A 22,367-nucleotide genomic window follows, 5' to 3' on the forward strand; every position below is an offset into this window, starting at 1 on the left:
TATTTATCTGCCATTCTGAATACGTTTAGTTGCATAACGTTACATGTTAATCTCCTGTCGCTTAATGGTTTACTGAAATATTAGCGACAGGCTTACCATAATAACGGTTTCCGCTTCATTCAGCAAGCAGAGTGCTTGTGGTGTGTTTGAATTCACACATAAGTCCGCATATTCTAGGTAAGCTTCAAATAATTTTTCGTGCTCGCCTGTAATCATGAGGTTATATTTACCCACTGCACTTAGGGTAAATGTCTAAAAAAATACTTGAATCGTTGAACGCAACGACACCCTCCTAATCTTGCTCAATACGTTAGGTGTCGTTTTTCATTTGCCTTCCGTGACTATTTCTTTCTAACACATTTTGTCTCATAAGAGCTTGTATTTAACATAAGAGAAAGAGGAGACTTCGACTTCAATTGCAAGTTAGAATCTTTCATTAAACACTTTTGGAGTTCTAGTAGATCTTTAAACAGAGATAAGTACGAGTGGAAGTCTTGTAAAGAAATCACGCATGATAAAAGTCACCTGCTCCGCGACAATGATTAATAAGCTGATCGTATGCCGCCAAAGCTATTGAAAGACATTCACAATTGGCCACGTCTAGCGAAGAGAACGACCGTACGTGGGTATCAGATTTCGGTAGATCTCCAATTTCACTTCCTTGACCTGTAAATAATGTTCTTATTTATGATTTGGTTACCACCCCTGTACCCCAAATGGCTCCTCTACACGATGGCCCAGCGGTAGGCTAGTCCTAGGGACGCATTTATGCGTTAGAGGGAGCAAGTGATATTGCTATCTCATTTCACCGCATAGCTGCGTCCCTTAGACTGGCCTAGGCTGGGCCATCGTGTAGAGGAGCCCAAAGACTATCAAATTTCGAATTATTTAAAATTTTATAGGTTTAGCTTGAGCCTGCTAGAAGTGCTAGGCAAACGTTACACGGCAGTTATCGAATGTTTTCTCCGAAACTATTAATATTCGCTAACATTACATTATAGTGTGTAGGTTTTAGTGATAATTATAAAACAATTCTGTATGTATTTTTTTTTAATTTAGACTTAACTACCAGAGCATAATTATTTTTTTAATAATGGTAACTTGTGACAGTATTGACAGTAAAGTAGTGACATTGCGTCATTAAATGCGACGTTTTGATGTAAAATAAGGTAGTGATACATTTCTTGTTGAGTTATTTTATATGGAAAAATAAAAGACGTTCATTTTTTATAAAACCTATGACAGTGTGTTCATTAAAGCAGTAACTAAGTACCCTTTGATTATGCGGTTGTATCAAAAATACATGCTGTTACAGCATATTAATGTTTGTCTAATCCATTTATGTAAGAGAGACTGTATATATTTTGTCATATACCTACAGTAAGTAATACTTTAAAGCAGGGGTTCCCAAAGTGTGCGCCGCGGCGCCCTGGTGCGCCGTAGAAAGTAAAGAGGGGCGCCGTGAGTTCTATCATTATCCGAAACCACAAATATTCGCGGGTACCTATTTGAGCGCTCGCATCGGTAAATAATATAGCGTCGTGTCACTCTTTTTCGACCGTGATTTTAAATTTACAAGGGCGCCGTTGCAAAATACTAAACTTGTAACTGCGCCGCATGTTGAAAAAGATTGGGAACCCCTGCTTTAAAGAGAACTATTCTAAATTAGAAAATGTGTTAAAATTACCTGGGAAACGGAGTAATTCGTCCGAGAAAATCCGTAGCATTACCGATGAGTGGAACTGGTAACAATAGTTATTTATACAACAAGAGAGCAAAGTTTGATATTTCTTCGAGTGCTTATTTTGAGTCCCATCCCTATTTCATTCATGATTCTATATTAAATTCTAATTTAGAGCGCTCCAGAGAGCGTAGTACGGGACTTATAAGCGCAGGAGATGTAAATAATCTTGATCTCGTGTGTACACAAGACTTTTCACATCAGCAGTGAGAACCAGACTTCGGACAGAGTGAGCCATTTTTACGTCATTAATGTCAAGTGTAGATGTTAATATAGATATGCCTCAAGATGAAATATTAAAAAGAATTCATGAATAATAATTAAACAAAAATGACAGTGCATTATGTACAAAACGAGTAAGTATTATTTATTTATTCAAATTTTTCTTTGTTATTGGTTATTGTAATAAAGAACTATAATTTTTTCTAGATTTTCAATTTTCAACGCACTTCTTCTTGAGTTTAATATCCACTTATAGATGGAAAAAGACCTTTCTACTTCCACTGAAGTGAGCGGAGTGAAGTTGTACATTAAAATACCGTCCACATCTGTTCCTTCCGAAATTTTTTCAGCATAGTCCCTAAACAGATCTAAGTCTGGGTTTCTAGCTATGACGTCTTCTAATTTCTGACTGACAGAAGCAGACGAAGACCAGCTTATAAAATAATATGCTTATCATTTAAAGAGGCTTGCTATACAATTAATTTGTTTTGCTAGTTATGTAAAGATCTAAATAGAATAATTTAATTCGTTATTCAATTACATCACATCTGCCATTGAATGACTACGTAGGTATGTCCATATTATGCAAACTCTTAAAACAGCTCACCCTGTCCGAGGTCTGGTGAGAACATATATTTGGAATATAAAGATACAACCTGAAAAAATCTAAAACTTCTTCATCACTATTTCACTCAAGTTTTCTTAAGGTATTCTAACGATTAAGTTTAATTACCGCAATAAAACAAAACGAAAGTAATTGCAATAAAATAAAACAACGAATATCAATAGACTTTTTTTTGTATTTGTTTAAGATATTTTTTAATACAGTTGCTCAAAAAGTGATACTTTACGTAGCTGTTTAGCGTGCGGAAAGTTGGATTTCGCGAACTAGTGCTTTTTAATTTTCCACTTGTTCCAATTCATGACTACTTATTTATGAGTGTTAATGTTAGTTTTCTTTAAAAGTCGTAATCAACATAAAAACCTACTGTTAATGTAATAATAATAAATATAAGCATATTTCATATTTTATTACTTACCTCTTCATCATTATAACACGTTTATATTTTAATATTGAATATTGAAAAACCGTTCTTAATAAGTTGTCTGAATGGAACGGAATAGCTGCCGAAACACCTGTCAAAGTAGAGGCGTATTTTCTTACTGCAAGAAAGTTTTAAATTTCCAAAGGCAACATTCGATATTCTTTTCATATACAATTTAAATATACGATATACGAATAATCATAAATAACGATACTTAGGTAATAATAGTATAATATTTTATATTTACTATTGTTTCTGTCTTATAGAACATGCATAAAAAAAGTACTTGTTGTTTTTCTTATTTTTTCGCAACTGTATTAAAAACGTCGTTCGATACACGTACGGAAATGACATACTTTCCGCACTAGCATCGAAATATACTATTACCTTGGTAATTGTTCTTTAATTAGGTCTACTAATATTTCTAGTAAATCGTTTTTCCGTGAACCATTTCTCCAGTTCATCTCCGTATAAACTCCCTTATTATGCAACGGTTAGACATGAAACTTTAACCAATAGTGAATAATGGTGCACACTTCGATACTACAATTTTTGAAAAATCGATATTATTCAACTTTCCCTTCCTCTTCAGGTCTTTATAGACCTGGAGAAGGCCTCTGATCATGTGCCGCGAGAACTTATATGGGATGCGTTAAGAGCCCAGCAGGTACTTGAGCAGCACATAACTTTTATACAGGACATGAACACCGGAGTTACAACTCAGGTTATCAGCCCAACAGGAATTTGTGATAAGTTTGAACTTGCAGTTGGAGTGCACCAGGGTTCAGCACTCAGTCCACTCTTGTTTAATGTCACCATATACTGTACCCAGATCACGTCGCCCTTATATCAGACTCGTTGCAAGGCCTTCAAAAGGATCTAGACTGCTGGTCGAAGTCCCTTGAAAGCAATGGTCTAAAAATAAGTCGCAAGAAAACGGAGCAGATGTCGTGTATATTCGATGGTCACACGGATACAAACCAACAACTTTACATAGAAGGCACACCAATACCAACGGTTGAACATTGTAAATATTTAAGGTCTATCAACAGTAGTGACGGTAAGATCGAGAAAGATGTAACTCACAGAACAACCACAGGATGGATGAAGTGGGGACAGCTCACAGGCGTGATGTGTGATAATAGGATGCCCATCCAACTAAAAGGTAAACTGTACAAAACAGCGATAAGACCAGCTATACTTTACGGTACAGAGTGCTGGGCATCTACACAGCAACATCTGTCAAAACTCCACGCGACAGAAATGCACATGTTACGCTGGTCAGCGGGCGTAACACTTCTAGACAAAGTTCGAAACATACACATCCGAGGCAGTTACAAAGTCGCTCCCATCATTAACAAGGTCAAGGAACGTCGCTTGCGATGATATGGCCATATACTCCGCCGCCCTACAGAACAGACCACATGGTAAATGTAGTGTTCTAGCGTTAAGCCTACCAATCACGACGCGTCGCCACGGAAGACCCCCGCCACCTGGCTGACGACGGTGCAGAGAGATCTCAGGGAGACCGAGATGGACGCAGCAACAGCGCAGGATTGGGGCAAAAAGTTTGGGTTAAGAAGAAGAAGAAGATATTATTCAACTTCGCTTGGCCGTCGAAAGGGAAACCTGTGTCACTCGACGCGACGCGCGCGCAATGGACACTGTTTATTTAAGTTTAAAGTGAGTGCGTTTTAAGTGAGCAAACGGACGCAATAATTTGCTTGCTTGTGCAAATTCAAGTTGTCAAGGTGAAGAACGAAGGAAGGGGGTCGAAAAAGTAGGATTGCGCAAGGTTATTGAGATAGGGGATGGCCTTAAGCGAATCCCCACTATTTTTGTTACATCCTGCGATGGCAGCATGGTTCCATTTTTATCACCTGTCACTATGCCTGTCACTTTCGCACTCACATATTTGTTAGAACGTGACAGGCATGGTGACAAATGATAAAAAGCCGACCATCTTAGCCCTACTGTATTTTAAGAGTGTGATGGATGATGTTTTCCAATTTCAAGAAATTTAAAAATAATTATTTGCTTTCCTTAAATATTATAAAACGCTGTCAAATACCAAGTGTTCCGCCGACTTCCGGGACCGAGTTAATTCGCCTGTCACATGATGCGATTCATCTGCCAGACTTTGAATCATTTCTTGCGTATTTTTCAAGTCTGTGGACACTTTGACGAGACCCTGTTCGAAAACACAATACAATATATTTAACTAGTTGCCACCGTGTAATATGGAATTATATATTTTTTTCGACACGCTCATTAATTTGTAAAGTAACTCTGTTTTATAACATTAGTTCTGCGGGACACGGGAGACGTAGCCAGGCAGAGTGATGGCAGGTGGATCAAAATGTTAATAATGAAAGGCATTGGCATCCGTTAGATCGATGAGTGGACGACATTTGGAAGATTGCCAGTCCTTTCTTGATAAGATTAGCCCAGGATGGGCGTAAAATGGCGTTGGCGCCTTGAAAATATGCCTAGGCAATGGGCGAAGAGCCTAAAATGATCACGATATTCATGATAAGAGATATTTAAAGGTTACGGAGTGAAGTGGCTTACATCATGGGTGCGCCTGCCGAGCAGCTTGAGCAAACAGCCTTCCCCGCAGTACCAGCACCGTCGAGTATACTGCTTCAAATACAACAAAGCTCGACCGTGCAGATCATACTGAATTCAAAAAACTTCAATATAGTACTTTATAAGTTTTTGACAGGACATTTATGGATGCACCTATTATCATTGTTATAGATTAATAACATCGTCACTTGTATGCTATCAGACCATCACAATCATCACTTGCTAACAATCTTACATTGCATATAGGTTACACTTTACACTGATATTCTGAACCAATCCTTGGTCAAGTGTCAACTCACGACAAATATGTATATGTGGCTTTCGATCAGAGAAGGGTCCTTATGCTTCATTCGCATAAGGACCTTTCCGTCAGAAAAGAGTCCTTTCGCTCCATGTGCATAAGGACCCTTGATGGAGAGCCACATATGTAGATTGTTTGTGAATGGAGCATGAGCATAGGCAGAGATATTCATAATACTGTGTTTTTCTTATGCTAGTATTATTATTATACTTATTATGTACTCGTAAGTACATCAAAAAGAGGGATGAGTAGTTTTTTTACAGGATTTATTTACCTTTCCGTGCTAGTATGTTAGTTTCTTAGTGTGGGTCAAATCATGCAAGCTAAATTTGACCCACTTTCCGATTTTCGATTGGGCTTAAATTTTGTGTACATATAATCGAATGACAATGCAATATTATGATGACATTGAGCTGATCTGATGATGGAGACAGGAGGTGGCCATGAGAACTCTGTGATAAAACAACGCTAGTTTTTGTTGTTGTTAAAATTGTCTCCATGAGTATTAGTTACCTTTAGAAAGAAAAGTACAATCAGCGATAAAAGCTTGTACCAAAAATGATGTTTGGCACAAAAACTTATTTTATTCTATTGTTACTAACAAAATCATTTACCAGGCTACGAAGTGCTGTGGAATACATTTTAATTTACAGGAGATATCTCTATTTAAGAGTCTAAAATGATTTTTATCTGAAATATCGAGCATGAACTTATATGGTCACGGATTAAATGCAGATATTCCGTGACCATTAGGATTTTTCCATACAAAATAAAACGATTCCATAGACTCTCAAATTCTCTCTGAAATTGGTGCACCTAAAGGCGTCTACGCACATCGGATGCTATTGCATTGCATAATCATCGGCGACGTATGCGTATGCGGCGTAGCCTTAATAAAAATAAAGTTATTTTCGAAATTTACAGTGTTGCCAGTAGAGAATAAAAGTTACTGAAATGATAATTTCATTTTACCTTTTGAATCTCCGTGAGTAAATCGTAAGTGGTGGTTTGGAACAAAGTAGATTTAAACCTCATGTAACCACAAAACGCATACTTCGGAAGGTCAGCGCAGTTGACTGAAACAATTTAAATATCGGCAAATATATAGAAAAAAGTATAATTAAATTATATTACTGAAAAGTAAGTAAGTAACTACTATTGCAAGTCGCAGCTAAGACGACTCTAACAACAATTTATATTTTAAAATCGCCAAATCCTTTTTGACCCTTTTAGACACCATAAAAAAACTTGTTAAGGTACATACTTAAAAATATATTTTTTAGGGTTTATAGTTAACACTCGTAAGAAAGAAGCACAACACCAAAGTCACCTTTATTCTAGGTATATTTTAAAGAAAAATACAGATCTCTTACTTAATTCTTTAGTGCCGCGACAGGAGCAATACGGTGGCTGAGCATTTTGAATCGCCGGTGACCGATGCACCAACACCTTGGATGTCTCTTGAGTAAAATCACCTCCTTCACACTCCAGAACACGAACTGAGAATAACTTCGCTACAGCTAGAATTAAAATGTTTGGTTGTGTTAAGGCTTCCACTCACGCTGCAACAAATTGCATGCGTTTTAAGATAATGGTCAGCTAAGTAAGCGCAAATAATTAAATCGATCAAATAAATGCCGCAATTAAATGAAAATTAAATCCAATTATTATAGTCAGGTGAGTGGATGTCTTTGGTACATTTCGCTACACTGTACATACCGACAAATACTCGTTGTTTGTCTCATTATAATATAATAAAATAATAATAATAAAAAATCTTGTGGGGGCGAGTCACCGTCTGCCGGAAATAAAATTGAATACCGTTTTATTAGGCAGGCGTCCGGTTTTTTATCCCATAGCCCAGTATTTATTCCATCGCTTTCACCCAATAGCCCAGTTAATTTTAGATTCCATCAACTCTCAAATAGTCCTTACACCCTGGCGGGTCCTGCCTCTGCGTGCGTCCCATGACACGGGCAAGGGCAACATCCGCTAGGTGTACCCCTTACATTTCATTAAAGTGTCAAAAGGGCATCTACGTGTTGGCTTCGGCTCCGCGCACGCCTCCCAAAGTTCCGGAACACCATTGTTCCGTGATGGGAAAGACATACAAATAATAAAAAATCAACCTAGATCATGTCGGGTCATGCTGTGTAGGGTTTCGTAGTTACCATTCTGTCCAAATAGGCCAAACGGGTATTAGTAAGTACCATCATGTACATTTTGTAAGATTTTTTGCAATAATTCAAAAACGATTGGACCGATCATGTTCGCTATAGTTTTCATTTAAAGTTTTTATTAAGCTTTTCAGCTATTAAGTTTCACGATTTTTTTCAAATTTTAAATATATTTTCGGACCCATACTTCAAAAGTTAGAGGCACTTATTTATTTCTTTTGGTGCGATTATTTCCAAAAATATTAACTTTATCTAAAAATAGTTTTTGGAGACACTTATTTGTTTTTTGAAGACCTATCCAACAATAACCGACACTATTGGGTCAAACCATGCCAAATTGCAGCTTTCTAGCACTAACGATCACGGGGCAAAGCCTCGGACGGACGGACATACGGCCGGTTAGACGACCGATCTAACCCTAATGGGTAGTGAATGGATGAATGAATGAAAAGAATGGTTTCTGAGTCGTGGGTGTTTTCTATGTATTTAAGTATTTATAATTATATATTATATATATCGTTGTCTAGGTACCTACAACACAAGCCTTATTGAGCTTCCTGTAGGTCTTAGTCAATTTGTGTAATAATGTCCTATAATATTTATTTACTTATACGGACATGGTGAAACTATATGTGTTTCTAGGCGACTCCGAAACCCTAAAAACAGCTTATACACGTCCCATTGTTGGGCACAAGCTTCCTGTCATGTAAGAGGGCTCGAGCTATAGTCCAACATATAATACAACAACAGGTCTAAAACTGTTTGAAGTTTCATGTAAATTTTTCTACCTTTTGCAATTTTGCTTCTGGAATCGCACTCTACCAGATATTCCATCATTTGTCGAGAAAAAACAACACCCAAAACGGAACAACATTTTAACAGCATCTTTTCGAACGGAGTGAGTGAGTCATAAGTCTTCATGATCATTACTGGAAGATAGAATTAGGTAAGTATTTAGTTTTATAAATAGTTTTCTAAACTTTGTTTAAGTGAAAATTATAATGTACAGTCAGCTGCAGAGGTGACCACCCCCCTGCATAGATAGAGGGGAGTCACCTCTCTCTGCATCTGACTGTACCTAAGTATAACAAAATTGTTTTACCAAATCATGTTTTCTGTGTAGTTCTATAATATTCATTTGGATCCTATCAATGATGTAGACCAAAAATATTCACGGACTCAATATTACTTTGGTACTTAAATCACGTTAAACCTGATGACTATAAAAAAAACAATATTTTCTTACCATCCGCGTCAACGGACATCCGAATATTCAAAACGTCGAATGTGTCCGCGAGAACTGCTATCTGAATGTGCTCCTTTGGATTTAGAGCAAGTACGTCGCTACTTTTAAATTTATCGGTATCATTAGCACTAAATTTGCCCAAAACTTCCTACAACATAAATAAAAAATAAAAATAAAACACGTTACCGCCGTAGGAGATGGGTCCCTTCTCTTATTTTTTAGGATAAAAATTTAAATGCCAGGTTTCTGTTGTTTCGACTGTTTTCATGGATGAATTTACTTTCTTTTCCATCTGTTTCCACAGACCTGCCTTCTATTCCAGTATAAAAAAAATATAGTTTATACCTCATATGCCTAACAGACAGGGAAAAGTCTACCTGAATACCACCAGTGTTACAGTCACCATCAGATATTTCAGAACGGCCGAGATGCTCAAAAATATCTGAACACTCATCGCAATGTCTTGACATTAGAGGCGTGTTCAGATATTTGTGAGCACCTTGGCCGCTCCTATCTGTCAGTTGAGGTGAACCTCATTACGTGCTACAACTCACTTTAAAATACGCGTCTAACGAAACTTGGTTGTCGCTAGTTGTTCCCAAAGTTACCGTCGTGCACAGTAAAGACGGCGTAGGCATCACGGCACCTTGCTCCAACGCCTTAGCCCTGGTCGTGGTTTCTACAGTCAAGTCTCCTCGCTGGACGAGCGATATGATGAAGTCCTGGATCCAGCCAGGCACACCGTTGCTTGCGCTTTGTATTAACCTGAAGTCACAGTTAAGTGTCCAAGCTACCTCTTCACGAATTGGTGAGGGACAGAGTGAGTAGTTTATTGCACAAAAGAAAACCTTATAGTACAAAAGGCAAACTTAATGCCATGAGGCATTCTCGACCAGTCAACCTTTAGGCAAAGCAGAAAGATTGTAGGCGGTGCTACTTTAACAACAACCAAATATAATACAATAACATACCATACATACATTAATAAAATAATATACATACATTATTAATTTCATTGTGCTAGCAAAGAAATCACGTACTTAACGATTTTTTAAATGCAAACTTATTTTGAGCATTATATTCTTATTATATCTATTTTCTATTTCTACGTCTACGTGAATATATTTATGCCAAATTACAGCCGCATTATAGCACTAATGCTCAATGTGATGAGCTTAAATAGCAATAATTTAATGATCAATGACCCTGTGCGGGTGCGGGTTCGTGTTGAATAATAAAAGTAGTGACACTAGTGACAGACCGAAGATTCGGTTTCGGTCAATTTCAGCCAAAAAACGGCTGAACCTAGGCCGGGGCGAAAGTCGAAACCTACGAAATGATACTTCGTACTATGAAACTAAACTATGTGACAAGGACCAAAAGTTGGGGATCAAGTAGAACAACAATATTAATATACTGATTTAAGTATACAATAATTAATTGATTTATTGGAAAATACAATTCGACGCAGTGTTCATGTGTATAAAAGTTGTTTTATAACATTTTGTCAACGATTTTAATAAGTCTACAAAAGTTTCGGTTCGGCCCAAACTAGAGCCAAAGTCGAACCTTCGGTTTCGGTAAAAAAACATCTTTCGGTTAGACACTATATTATTTAGTTAAAAGTCGAGAGAAAAATAGAGAAAATATTTATCGATGGACAAAAATTTACAATCCATAGCCTGCCTACCTTATATATACCAGCACTTCCAACGTGGCGCAATTTACTAGGGGAAGTAATAAGCTAGCTAGTCTTACCAGGGATCGGAACCGGTTTTTTGCAAAAACATTGAAATAACCATATATTTCGGTTTATTTTATACTCTAAATGTAGGACTCAGTTGTGTTTTCTGATAACGACTTCGTATTATTATATTGCCTAATTAGAAATGAAGTAATTAACAAAGAACGAAAAAATACCCTTTTCGTTCCCATACAAAAAATACCGGTTTCCGATCCCTGAGTCTTACGTTATAAATAAGGCTAGTTATGTTATACAAATTATAATTTCGTAGAAATGAAATGAATATTGCGGACTTAATTACCAAAGATTAAAAAGTAACATTAGAATAAGTAAATACTTCTCCAAATCTGTAGGTACAGCTTGTACATCAAGGAACTGGCAAGCAATAACCAAGTGGTACCAATGGCTCAGTCCGGAAAGTGGCATTTGTAGCAGCTTGTTGCTCGATAAGCATTGGAGGGCCACTTCTGTAGGCGGAAAGTTATTTGTACAATTAAGTAGGGTCACGTAGGGAACAGTGGCTCGGTAGACAAAAGCCGGGTACGGTAACTCACTCAAGCTAATTTTAACACGAGAGAGGCGAAACTTGGGCGACTGAGCCACTGTCGAAAACCTTGACTCTAAATAGGTTTTATCGTGCATCAACTGTTTCTCTAACTATATTTGACATTTAAGCAAAATGTGTAAGAAGATAATAAGATACAAGTGGGTAACATAGGTACTTGTTTAAACCGAATTAAGAAAAAAAATTTGGGGGTAGTGTGTAGGCATTACCAGTGATCTACGATTCAGTTGCTGGATGTCACAAAATGCGAACTGTCGGACACTTTAAATAATAATTACGTAATTACGTACGAGCGTAATCAAAATAAAGCAAAAGTCTGTTGATGGTGTTTAAGTATTCCAGGTTTTAGTTATGTATTTTTGGTAAGAATAATAGACTTAGAATAGGAAAACAGCACTTTACCAGACATGCTTGTTTTATCAGTAAGAGTCATGATGACGAATATTGTTTTGGTATCCAATAGAACCAAAAGTAACCTCCAAGACTCATCATCAATGTTCATTCCCTCTTCTATCGCCACTATACACATTGCAGGAATATTCTGTAAAGGACCAATGTTTACAAAATTTTGATGAGAAAACATTGTATCTATTGGGCTTTTGTCACTTCAAGATTGTGTAATGTAAATACAGTATAGTTCGTGTCATCCACGATAACGCGCAGATATCTCAAATCTAACCTTTAATGACATAACAATACGAGTCAAGGCCCGCGTCTTCGTGAATGACATGATCTATATTTAGGTACTAATAAAATTGTCATCATCTGTTCAACTTTATTTTAAGTAGAAATCTTTTCTACTTAAAAACATTCACATATATGTAGTAGATCGCTACGGACTGTTATTGCTACAAAGCGGGAAAATGCTGCTACGCAGTACAAGGTACTACGTCGCGTAGCAAAAGACTAATAGAAAATGGTTCAAAATAGGCTACGGCGTAGCGTATGTAGCGTAACGCTACCGATGTCAGCATAATATAAATGGTTCAAGAAGAAATTGGTTTTTACAAATGAAAAAAATGTGGGTACTTACATTTTGAAAAATATTACGCACTAGTTTTTTTGTGCAACTTTCTTCGAGAATATCATTCGGAAATTCAAAGTTATCGGGCAACGCCAAGCGACAACCGAATATGATATTTATCGCATAAATTTCAACTGGAGTCAATGCGTTGAGGTCCAAACTGGAGTGTTCAATTTGACAATATACAGGCTGTCCACAGAAGTATGGATTAAATCGGATAGGGGTGTAGAGGAGGTCATTCTAAATATTTTCGACTAACATTTACTATTATACCAGTGCTAGTTGTTGATTATATATATATTGTTTATAATGTTTTAAAGTGATATTGAGATTGTAACACTTTTTACTACTAAGTTCTTTTTATTGTTAAGAAGTTATTTATTAACATCCAATTATAGAAATGTAGGAATACGTTTATTTTATATATATATTATTACATTTTATTATGAATTTTCGATATTTTAATGCTCTCAGAAATACACAAAAACGTACAATGGTTCAAATACAATTAGCCGGTTTGTGTCGGGGACACAAACGTAAATTGTAAATGGATACTTTATTTTATTCCTTCCGTAGATGTTCCAACATGGCGACCGATTTCCAGGTTTTCAAACAGGTGCTGTTGAAGGAATGGAAACAGAGCTATATCCACTTGAGTTTTTTTTGTTAAATAGGCAACTAATGCTCAGCGAGACAATTCTTACAAACAAAAACACAGTTAGGTTGAGTTATTTTATCAGTGTACAGTTGCCATCAGATATATCGGAGCGGCCAAGGCGGTCACAAATATTTGAACACGCCTCTATTGTCAAGGCGTTAAAGTGCGTGTTCAGATATTTTTGAACACTCATCGATATATCTGATAGCGACTGTACCTATGGCCACCTCCTGTGTCTATCATCAGATCAGCTGGATCCAACTTACATATGTATGTTAAGTTACAGCTCAATAAAATAATAGGAAGTGGGTCTCACTAGGAAGGCTTCTTAAAATATTCTGTGTTCTTCTGAAAGCATTAAAAGCAAGATTTCTCATGGTACATTTTCAAGGTAAAAAAAATAAAATGTGAAATCGCATGACTTAGCATAATAGTGCATGTGGTAGAAAATTTCCAGAATGGCCATCTCTACATCCCCATTCGATTTGACCATACTTCCAGGGACACCCTGTATAACAGCACTGCAGTGTGCTTATTCCAATATCAAAGTCAATGCTTGTAAACCTTGTCCGTATTTGGTTTTCACACTTGTCTCGCTCTGACGAACTCCCAGCTAGCGTTTTGAGAGCAACCTGACGGAACAATCCATATGGTACCTATATGGTGAACACAAAATAATGACATTTAAAAAAGAAATAAGAATAGTTTCACCGTGTCGAGTGAAATACCATTCGAAATATCGATTCGATCGCTGTGACTTCTGAGCTATCCACGCTAAAGTGCTAATTACATCCACACTTTATCAGGCCTTATACCTATCAGGCTGACGTAGGGGCCGAGCAAGAGTATTTTACCGTTTCACCAAAATCAAGCGAAAGCGGCCAAGTGCGAGTCGGACTCGCCCATGAAGGGTTCGGTACCATTTATGACGTATTAAAAAAAAACTACTTACTAGATCTCGTTCAAACCAATTTTCGGTGGAAGTTTGCATGGTAATGTATATCGTAATGTATAATGAGTTGCTTTCCGACAGTATGTTAAGATCGCAAAGAAATTTGATAACCATGTGACAGGGAATTCATCGAGTACAGCGAATAGGAATAATAATAATCGTTTTTATGAAAATGGCACGCAATGATAGAAAGATAACGTTAGTTAGTTTTAATTGCAAGGGTATTATGAGGTCGGTTGAGTGTGTAAGAAATATTTGTCGGTCTGCGGATATTATTGCCATTCAGGAATCGTGGATTATGCCACATGATGTGGGCTTTTTTGGTTCCATAAGCAATGAGTTTTCGTACACTGGAAAGTCTGCAGTTGATACGACGAGTGGAATTTTGAGAGGCAGACCACATGGAGGAGTGGCTATTTTGTGGCGGAAAGCGGCGTTCCCTTGTGTGGCCGTGATAGATTGCCGTAGTGTGCGTTTGTGCGCGATCAAGATTGTAAACAATGACCGCTCGACGTTAGTGTTCTCCGTATATATGCCTACGAACTCAGCTGATAACTTAATTGAGTTTACGGAGTGTTTAAGCGAAGTGGCGGCAATCGTAGAGAATAGTAATGTTGAATCGGTTTTTATGCTTGGCGACTTCAACGCGCACCCGGGCGAGCTGTTTGCAAACGAACTTTTAGACTTTTGTGTAGAACAGGACTGGTCGTGTGTTGACATGGATTTGCTGCCAATGAACTCATTTACCTTTGTTAGTGATGCACATGGTTGCAAACGCTGGTTAGATCACTGTATAGTTACACACGCCGCGAGGCGGTCAGTAGTAAATGTGTCGGTATTGCATAACACATACTGGTCGGACCATCTCCCGTTAGTGATTGAATGTAATTTCAATATTATCAATCCTTTGGTACCAGCGCATGTCGTCATGACTGATAAGGTGAAATGGGGTGTAAGAGATGACATTCAAATAGAGAAGTATCGTAACTTCTGTCATAAAGAGTTAAGTAAAATAGAATTTCCGTCCGATTTTAGTACTTGTGCCCATAGGTTGTGTTCTGATGTAAGTCATAAGTTGATTTTGAATAAGATGTACCTATCGATTGTTAACACACTTAGTGTGGGCGCTGAATGTAGTTATGTCGAACCGAGACGTAGGAAGCACAAATACGTAACGGGCTGGAACAAATATGTAAGCGACGCACATAGGACGGCCAGAGTTTATTTTTTGAATTGGCTGGCATATGGGAAACCTACTGTGGGGCCCATTTATAACAAAATGTGCGAGTCACGCCGGCTTTTTAAATCTAAATTAAAATATTGTCAAGAGAATCAAAAGCAAATCAAGTTAGATATTATTGCGAAACACCACTCTAAAAAAGATTTTGGAAAATTTTGGAAAGAGACTAATAAACTAAATTTAAACTCGGGCCGACCTGTGAGCGTCGGAGGTCTCCACGACCACAAGAGCATAGCCAATGCCTTCAAGCAGCATTTCAAGGTCGATTCGCCACTCGGACCAAGTTTGCTAGCGAATGAAACGGATTGTCACAGTCAGGAGAGTTCGGTAAATTTCTCTGCCAAAGAGGTGTCTTCTATAATTAAGAATATGGTCAGAGGTAAGTCTCCCGGGTATGACAATCTTAGCATAGAGCACCTCAAATATGCGGGCAACCACCTGTCGAGGGTATTGGCATTGTTCTACAGCCTTTGCATTAGTCATAGTTATCTACCGGATGAGCTAATGTACACTGTAGTAGTACCAATAGTTAAGAATAAGACTGGAGATGCATCAGATACGAACAACTACAGGCCCATCTCATTGGCGACCATCATCGCCAAGGTACTGGATGCTTTGCTTGATAGGCAGCTGGACAGACATGTTCGTCTACACGATGCGCAATTTGGCTTCAGGCCGGGCCTATCAACTGAAAGTGCTGTTCTCTGCCTCAAACAGACCGTCCAGTACTATACCTCCAGGAAAACACCGGTATTTGCATGCTTTTTAGATCTATCTAAGGCCTTCGACCTCGTGTCTTATAAAGTTCTCTGGCGGAAAATGCAGCAAGTTGCCGGTCTTCCTAGTGAGGTAACTTCTCTTATTAAATATTGGTACCATAGTCAGAAAAATTGCGTGAGATGGGCCGGTATGTTTTCGGAGGAGTACGGGTTGGAGTGCGGAGTGAGGCAGGGGGGGATCTCGTCTCCTCGGTTATTCAACCTGTACATCAACGGTTTGATTGATGAGCTGAGCAACGCCAATGTCGGATGCTCGGTTGATGGTGTTTGTATGAACAACTTCAGCTATGCAGACGACATGGTGTTGCTGGCGCCATCTCTGGGTGCTTTGCAAACCCTAATCGGTATCTGTGAGAGATACGCAGGGACCCATGGACTCAGATATAACGCCAACAAAAGCGAATTGTTAATTTTTAAGGCTGGTGCTAGAACATACGAGACTCTGCCTCCAATTACTCTGTGTGGCACTAACCTGAGCAGGGTAAAGCATTTTAAATATCTGGGTCACTGGGTGACTGAGGATCTCTGTGACAACATGGACATCGAAAGGGAGAGACGGGCGCTGTCCGTTCGCTGCAACATGTTGGCCCGTAGGTTTTCAGGGTGCACGAAGGAAGTCAAAGTAGCCCTATTTAGGGCATACTGCCAGTGTTTCTACACCTGTAACCTGTGGGTCAATTATGTGCAGAGGACGTACAGCGCTTTGCGAGTGCAATATAATGATGCCTTCAGGATTTTGCTCGGTCTTCGACGGAGGTGCAGTGCTTCGGGCATGTTTGCGGAGGCAAGTGTTGATGGCTTTCATGCGATTATAAGAAAGCGCTGTGCCTCCTTACTTGATAGGTTGTTAGGGAGTCCGAATAGCATCCTGAAGGTGTTTGCCAGGAGGTGGGACTCACCGATGATGCGTAGATGGATCAGTCTGCACTCCAGTTTCGTAAATTATGAGTGTTAGTTATAAGATTATTTAATTCAATTTAAATGCTTATTATTTTATTTCTGTTCATTATTATGTTATGATTTTTATTTTTATTTTTTGCCAGTGAAGAATTTGTATATATTGTAATTAATGCTGACATGTTTGAATTATTTTAATGAATTGATTTTTATATTTTAATTGGTGCTGACATGTTTGAATTATTATTATTACTTTTTTTTTTTTTTTTTTTTCATATCACATTTTATCATATTAAAGTGTACGTATTGCTCACCCGGTATTGTATAGTCCTAGCCCTAAGTATACGTGTTGCATGGTAGATTATAGGAAATTGTAATAGTCATAGTCATAGTTTAACATTATTATTTAAGTCTGTTACTAACACTTATATGGGCTATGCCTGAAATAAACGATTATTTAATTTAATTTAATATCATATTTTTTTAAGATTTTTCATTCTCTTATTTTAGAAGTTACAGGGGGGGGGGGGGCACACATTTTTTCACTTTGGAAGTGTCTCTCGCGCAAACTATTCAGTTTTGAAAAAAATTATATTAGGAACCTAAATATCATTTTTGAAGACCTATCCATAGACACCCCACATGTATGGGTTTGATGAAAAAAAAAAATTGTTTTAATTTTATGACGTATTAAAAAAAACTACTTACTAGATCTCGTTCAAACCAATTTTCGGTGGAAGTTTGCATGGCAATGTATATCATATATTTTTTTTAGATTTTTCTGTTATTTTAGAAGTTACGCGGGGGGGGGGGGGGGGGGGGGACATTTTACCACTTTGGAAGTGTCTCTCGCGCAAACTATTCAGTTTAGAAAAAAATGATATTAGAAACCTCAATATCATTTTTACAGACCTATCCATTAGATATCCCACACGTATGGGTTTGATGAAAAAAGATTTTTTGAGTTTCAGTTCTAAGTATGGGGAACCCCCAAAATTTATTGTTTTTTTTTCTATTTTTGTGTAAAAATCTTAATGCGGTTCATAGAATACATCTACTTACCAAGTTGGAGCAGTATAGCTCTTATAGTTTCGGAAAAAAGTGGCTGTGACATAATCGGACAGACAGACGGACATGACGAATCTATAAGAGTTCCGTTTTTTGCCATTTGGCTACGGAACCCTAAAAATGGTTTATATGCAAAAATATCAAACATTGAACATTTTTGGCATTGGCAGAAATAAATATATTTTTTGCATTTCTTTAAATGCAAAAAAAATATTTATTTCTGCCAATAAAAAAGCTTTCTGCTAAAAAAATCTGAAATCAAAATAACCATATACTTATCAATTGAATTAAAAAACTGAGGGTCGTGTAAAGCGCCAATTACATCCACATCTCCCGATATCGGGCCTGATAATCGTTTTCCGTTTCACGGAACATCGTTGACAATAAAAGTATATGGTTATTTTGATTTCAGATTTTTTTTGCTTGTACGTATATCAACTTGAAGTGTAAAAGTGTCCTTGTGGCCTATTTTTTTGTCTATTTATGAGCGAGAATGTAGATAAGAATTTAAGTGATTATTGTATAGGTAGGTAAAAAAATATCACCTTTTCCGTTTCCGTTAAAGATATTCGTATAATCCTGACACAATTTGGCGTGAGATAAATGCATTCTTCCACTAATCGCTTTTTACCTATTCTATTAGGTCCCTGTGGAGCAAATATTTTGAATATGAATAGTGTACCTTATCTACCTCGTCCTCGACCTCGTGTAAGACTCGAACATAGGTATTAAAATAGGAGACACGCTCGATCTGATCGCTCAATCGAATATTCTCAACAACGGGTCGAATCATGTCGAGCGTTTGACATACTTAAAGTCCTATGTCCCCTATGTGAGGCAGAGGGCGTCCACAGTGCGCCACCATTTAGTTCTGTCTTGGGCTGCGTGCTTCGCCTCAGGCCATGATAGCCCGATTGCTGTCAATGTCAACTCGGATGCTACCGAGTGCCGCCAGGATTGTTTGGGATTTCGCCAGGATGTCGAGCGTTTATTCGACTCATAATGCATGGGTAACCCATTCAAAATGTTTTTTCTCAAACTTGTGATGAAATGTTGACATGACTTACTTAAAATTAGGTCCGGAGATGCTACATATCAGGTGCGATGAGTGAAGATGATATGTAAAGGAATTTCATACAGCCTTACACACCTAGGCCTGTAAGGCAACCTTCTTTTATTTTTTACGTCAAATTAAGGCACGTCTTGGCATTCAAGCATAAAAAACCTATGAGCAAAATTCTGCCATTACTTATGCCTTTTTTTGTGTATTTTTTCCTTTTTTATGTTTGTTAAATATAATTTCAGGGTCTCCAAAAGGGAGACGAAAATTTTATTATTTTTGCGCTAAGATGCACGGTTTAGGAGATACAGCCCTGAATAACCTATCATTATGACATAAAACAATAATAATCATCATCATCATCATATTTATTACTTTTTTTTTTATACTACGTCGGTGGCAAACAAGCATACGGCCCGCCTGATGGTAAGCTTCCGTAGCCTATGTACGCCTGCAACTACAGAGGAGTTACATGCGCGTTGCCAACCCTAACCCCCTCCCACCCTCGTTGAGCTCTGGCAACCTTACTCACTGGCAGGAACACAACACTATGAGTAGGGTCTAGTGTTATTTGGCTGCGGTTTTCTGTAAGGTGGAGGTACTTCCTCAGTTGGGCTCTGCTCTAGATCTGAAATGACATCTGCTGTGCTGTGCCCTACCACACAAAGCGAGATGACATTCACAATGCCCATACCTCTCTTGTGGACGTAGTTTAAGGACGTACCCGGGTCCACTTATTGTTTCATTGCAAGTTTGAGAAAAGCACTATACAAATCTCGGCGAGAAACGGGGTTGCCGTCCTCTATAGTAATGTACTATTACAAGTCTACAAATCAAATAAATAATAAGTACTTACAATGAACACTACTCCGTAGATAAGATTCCGATGTTTTGCAAACGGCTCATGTTGTTGTTCCATGGCCTTCTGGAAAGCCAGAATGAAGGCCCGCAACTCCTCGTCCCTGCCTAGGATAGGCTGGCGTCTGCCGCTTGGCTTTTCAGGCCATCTGCGTGAACATTTGAACAATAAATGTAGTTCCTAGGCAAAAAAAGGCTAAGGTTCCCTATGGGTATTAATGGTATTATGTACCTTATATGCCATTATGACCAGCGCCGACTTTTCGCAACGCAAACCTTTAGCGCACTGAGTCCTTAAAAAGGGTATATTAATTACGTCACTAAATTTATTACTGAATATTCACTCAACCGTCATTTTAATGTAGTTAATAGGTACTGCATACGCTGTAAATAGTCAAGTCATCAGTGAATTTTTTGCCTCTACCTCTAACCACGATTCAAACCACAAAGACTAGCATTTCAACAAAATAAAAATTCTATTTAAGAAGTAACTAAACGAGCGAGGTTTTAAAAACCTGTGCACTATTCTCACAACACTAACTAGTTATATTAGTGGATTTTATAATACCTATTATAAAATCCACTAGTATAACTAGGTAGCCTAAAATGAAATCCGGATGCCGATGCGTGACACTTATGAGAGTTATGATATACCTGTAATATATCGATTTACTGACCCATATTTGTTGAACTCATAAACTGGTCCAGGCCTCTGGATGCCTTTCATTGGGATGAATTCCATCAACCTAAAGAAATCTTGATCCATTTTGCTTCTTAAGAATGTTTCCTTGTCACAAACTAATTTGTTAGGATACGCTGTCATTAATCGTGCTGCCTGAAATTATGTTATCGAAATAATTAAGACTGAATATTGCTTTCAATATTTCTGTTACTTATGCAGTCAGAAACTTTTCAAAATCACGGAATTTCCACATGGTAAAATTTCGGAATCTCATGTTTTTAATATGGGAATCGAAGTTATTCATTACCAAACAAAGAAACATATCAGATGTTCCTTTGTTTCCTGTGAATAATTCCTCAAATTTCCGAGAATATTTCGAACTTTGGAAACTTTCCACAACTCGCACATGTGTAATTTCGGTCATAGAGAAATAAGAAGTAATAGAGTGCTCACTTCATACATCAGTTTTGGTACCAAAATGCTTATTATTTTCGCAGTCGACATCTAGTATCGAGTAGCGGAACTCTCAGTACTGCTACTCGACAATAGATATCGCTGCAAACAAAAAGTCTAGTGCTCAACAATTTTCCGCTAATATTATAACCAGAGTAAGCGTAGGAGTTGAAAATAGAGTTCCGGTTATTCTAGTTATAATACTTATAATATTAGCGGAAAATCGTTGAGCATTAGCGATATCTATTGTCGAGTAGCAGTACTGAAAGTTCCGCTACTCGATGCAAGATGTCGACGGCGAAAACAATAAGCATTTTGGTACCAAAACTGATGTATGGCGTGAGCACTCTATTACTTCTTGTTTCTTTATGTTTCGGTACAGCTACCTATATGCCGTCACGAGAAGAGACTGTCAAGATCACACTCACAAAGTAGGTAGAGTCGGAACAAGCTTAACTCTCTGCACAGCAATTTTCAGTGACAGAGTGTGGCCATGCCATCATAAACATCAAGTAAATAACCGAATGGCACATTGTGACTTCAAAATAAGCGCAAGGGTTTAATTTAGAGTTTAGCTTAGTCGGACTCTACAGCATAACGTCATGTTGTAAAACTAACTGTGCATGCAACAAAACAACGGTTTTATGTTATCACGAAGTAATTACCACTGACATAATACAATGGTAATTACCTTATTGGCTGCTCTTCCTATAACTGTATATTCCCGCCGGAGAACGTGGCCAACTACACCGCAATATGTTGTTCCTACAAACAAAAAAATATTCCCAGATACTACCCCCACCTGTTGCCACCAAGTTGTTCCCAGTGGTTACAGATGAAAAAAATCCCAGTTGTTACCCGTGGTATCAACTTGGTGGTAATTGGTGGGAATAATATAAATTAAGGGAGGTCATTTAGGTACTTAATTGTTATGGTTATGACCAAAGCGGTCAATATCACGGGTGAGACGACATTAAACGGCAATTTTCATACTATACTAGAAATACTGGCATAATAAATAAAACTGATATCTGAACTAGATTAGCTTGCATGCCCAAGTAGCAC

General features: G+C 37.9%; 1 protein-coding gene across 1 annotated transcript in view; it reads right to left on the reverse strand.

The window, feature by feature from the left end:
• LOC133527896 (uncharacterized) overlaps positions 1 to 22,367 on the reverse strand; it is a 37,432-nt gene that overhangs the window by 10,544 nt on the left and 4,521 nt on the right. Inside the window, exons 3-19 of the mRNA XM_061865090.1 lie at positions 21,994 to 22,067; positions 20,822 to 21,002; positions 16,757 to 16,857; positions 12,665 to 12,895; positions 11,996 to 12,172; positions 11,404 to 11,723; positions 9,862 to 10,087; positions 9,323 to 9,470; positions 8,865 to 9,005; positions 7,273 to 7,419; positions 6,872 to 6,975; positions 5,581 to 5,688; positions 5,081 to 5,200; positions 2,232 to 2,368; positions 1,688 to 1,818; positions 526 to 666; positions 72 to 206 (exon numbers count right to left, since the gene is read on the reverse strand). Coding sequence (XP_061721074.1) covers positions 72 to 206; positions 526 to 666; positions 1,688 to 1,818; positions 2,232 to 2,368; positions 5,081 to 5,200; positions 5,581 to 5,688; positions 6,872 to 6,975; positions 7,273 to 7,419; positions 8,865 to 9,005; positions 9,323 to 9,470; positions 9,862 to 10,087; positions 11,404 to 11,723; positions 11,996 to 12,172; positions 12,665 to 12,895; positions 16,757 to 16,857; positions 20,822 to 21,002; positions 21,994 to 22,067 — 2,622 coding nt within the window. The remainder of the gene's footprint in view (positions 1 to 71; positions 207 to 525; positions 667 to 1,687; positions 1,819 to 2,231; positions 2,369 to 5,080; positions 5,201 to 5,580; positions 5,689 to 6,871; positions 6,976 to 7,272; positions 7,420 to 8,864; positions 9,006 to 9,322; positions 9,471 to 9,861; positions 10,088 to 11,403; positions 11,724 to 11,995; positions 12,173 to 12,664; positions 12,896 to 16,756; positions 16,858 to 20,821; positions 21,003 to 21,993; positions 22,068 to 22,367) is intronic.

This window comes from Cydia pomonella, chromosome 18 (assembly GCF_033807575.1).
Source record: "Cydia pomonella isolate Wapato2018A chromosome 18, ilCydPomo1, whole genome shotgun sequence".
NCBI classification, from domain to species: Eukaryota; Metazoa; Arthropoda; class Insecta; order Lepidoptera; family Tortricidae; genus Cydia; species Cydia pomonella.